At 23.6% G+C, this 1938-nt stretch overlaps 1 protein-coding gene across 1 annotated transcript; it reads right to left on the bottom strand.

The window, feature by feature from the left end:
• Positions 1-468: 468 nt before the first annotated feature.
• Positions 469-1153, bottom strand: LOC109863431 (NADH-ubiquinone oxidoreductase chain 1-like; the record flags this gene model as incomplete). The annotated part of the gene is given in 3 exon segments (XM_020443696.1): positions 469-541; positions 544-631; positions 1014-1153. Coding segments are annotated over 3 exon segments (301 nt in total), but the record flags the coding sequence as incomplete, so codon positions are not given.
• Positions 1154-1938: the final 785 nt, after the last annotated feature.

The raw sequence follows: 1938 nt of genomic DNA, 5'->3' as shown, positions 1-1938 counted from the left end.
CCTAACCAATTACCATTTTAAACTCTAATTAATTCATTTATTGTACTAACATAAGTGGGAGCCCAACCCATTGAAAGACGGTTTGTAACTCTTTGACAAATTACACGTATTTTGTACTTTTTAACACTAACATTATTTTCACTAATTAAAAATTTCTGAGACACATATATATTTAAAAATTAAGTTCATGAACTTAAACAAGTCTACGTTCTGAAAACATATTAAAGAAATTTTAATTTTTTATTAATTTATTAAACCTTAATTTTATAAAATTAAGCTATATCTATTAAAAAAATTGCAATACCAACAGCAAGTAGAAGATACATTAAAACTAAAGGCAAAATAACTGACCAACACAATTACATTAATTTAGTATACCGTATACGAGGAAGTAGACTTTGAAAAACCAAAATTAATGAACTAACAAAACATTTTATACCTAATATTGTATCTTTAAATAACACAGACCTAAATAATATAGTAAATATTAAAGTAAATACAACCCTCACAAAAATAATTATTTCATACTCTGCCAAAAAGTTAATGGAAATCCTGAACTAAAATATTCCACATTAAATCCAGATATCACCTCAAATTCACCTTCAATAAAATCTATAGAGCTTCGGTTTAACTCAGCTCAAATACTAACAAAAAAAACTAAAGCCATGGGTACAGCTATACTAAAATTTCACTACTAATATAAAAAAAATGAATCTAACTTCATAAGAAATTATCTGTGAAACTGAACCTAACGTTCTCATTCTTGAATAAGTCAAATTGGAAGATTATCCTAGAAACAAAACAATGTAACTTCCCAAACTTATAAATACAATTATTAATAAAATTGAATAATTTAAATACTAAAAATTAGAATAAATAAATAATATTAGTAATACTATCCACAATATTAATATGATAAATATAAATATTATTATTACAGAACCCAAATAATATAAGTAATAATCAGATTTGACACCTACAAACAACTTTATTTTCAAAAGCTTTAAACCAACACAAAAAGGTTGTAGGAATCCTCCGTAACCATCTTTATTAAGACCTTTCCGATCTTGAATATATGCTAAAATTGTACGCTTCAAAAATGTACAGAAAGAAATAAATAAAATTACATAAATAATTATCAACAAAAGTGACACTAAATTACAAAAAAAAATAACTCATATATAAAATTATTATTTATATACAAAATGTATACATAGTTAAAGTCTAACTTTAATGCACTATCTCTGCCAAAATAAGTTATTTCAACATAAACAAATTTAAATAATTAAGTTTTTTAATCCACAATTAATTAATTGTAAAATAGATAGAAACCGATCTAGATCGCGCCGATCTAAACTCAAATCATGTAAGATAGAACAAATCAAACAGACCTATAAATTATAATCCTTCTTATAATTTAAATTCTTAATTCAACATCGAGGTTGCAATCACTTTTATTAATATGAACTAACCAAAAGGAATACGCTGTTATCTTTGAAGTAATTAATTCTTAAATAACTTCTTATAATTTCTAAGTCACTAATCAATGTAATAAAAATTTAAAGTGTAATTAATTTAAAGATTATCTCAACCAAATAAATTTTAAATTTCTTGTAAATTTACTAAATACAATAAAATTTAAAAAATTCTATATAATTTTCTTGTCCCATACTTAAATTTCAGCATTTTTACTGAAAATTTAATTTACAATAAGATAAATAAATAAATCGTAAGTCTCATCACCTCATTTATCCCAACTTCTAATTAAAAGGTAATTTATTATGCTACCTTTACACAGTTAAATTACTGCGACGTTTAAAATAATATTAATGAGCAGAGCCACTCTTAAATTAGTATAATTAAAAGGATATGTTATCGACAAACATGTGAACTTAGAAATTTCCCTAGTTCATATAAATGTAATCTTAAATCAACCTT

Source organism: Pseudomyrmex gracilis, unplaced genomic scaffold, assembly GCF_002006095.1.
Source record: "Pseudomyrmex gracilis isolate BER0280 unplaced genomic scaffold, ASM200609v1 scaffold_4938, whole genome shotgun sequence".
Lineage (NCBI taxonomy): Eukaryota > Metazoa > Arthropoda > Insecta > Hymenoptera > Formicidae > Pseudomyrmex > Pseudomyrmex gracilis.
Note: the sequence above shows the minus strand (reverse complement) of the source record. Positions and strands in the feature narration are given on the sequence as shown.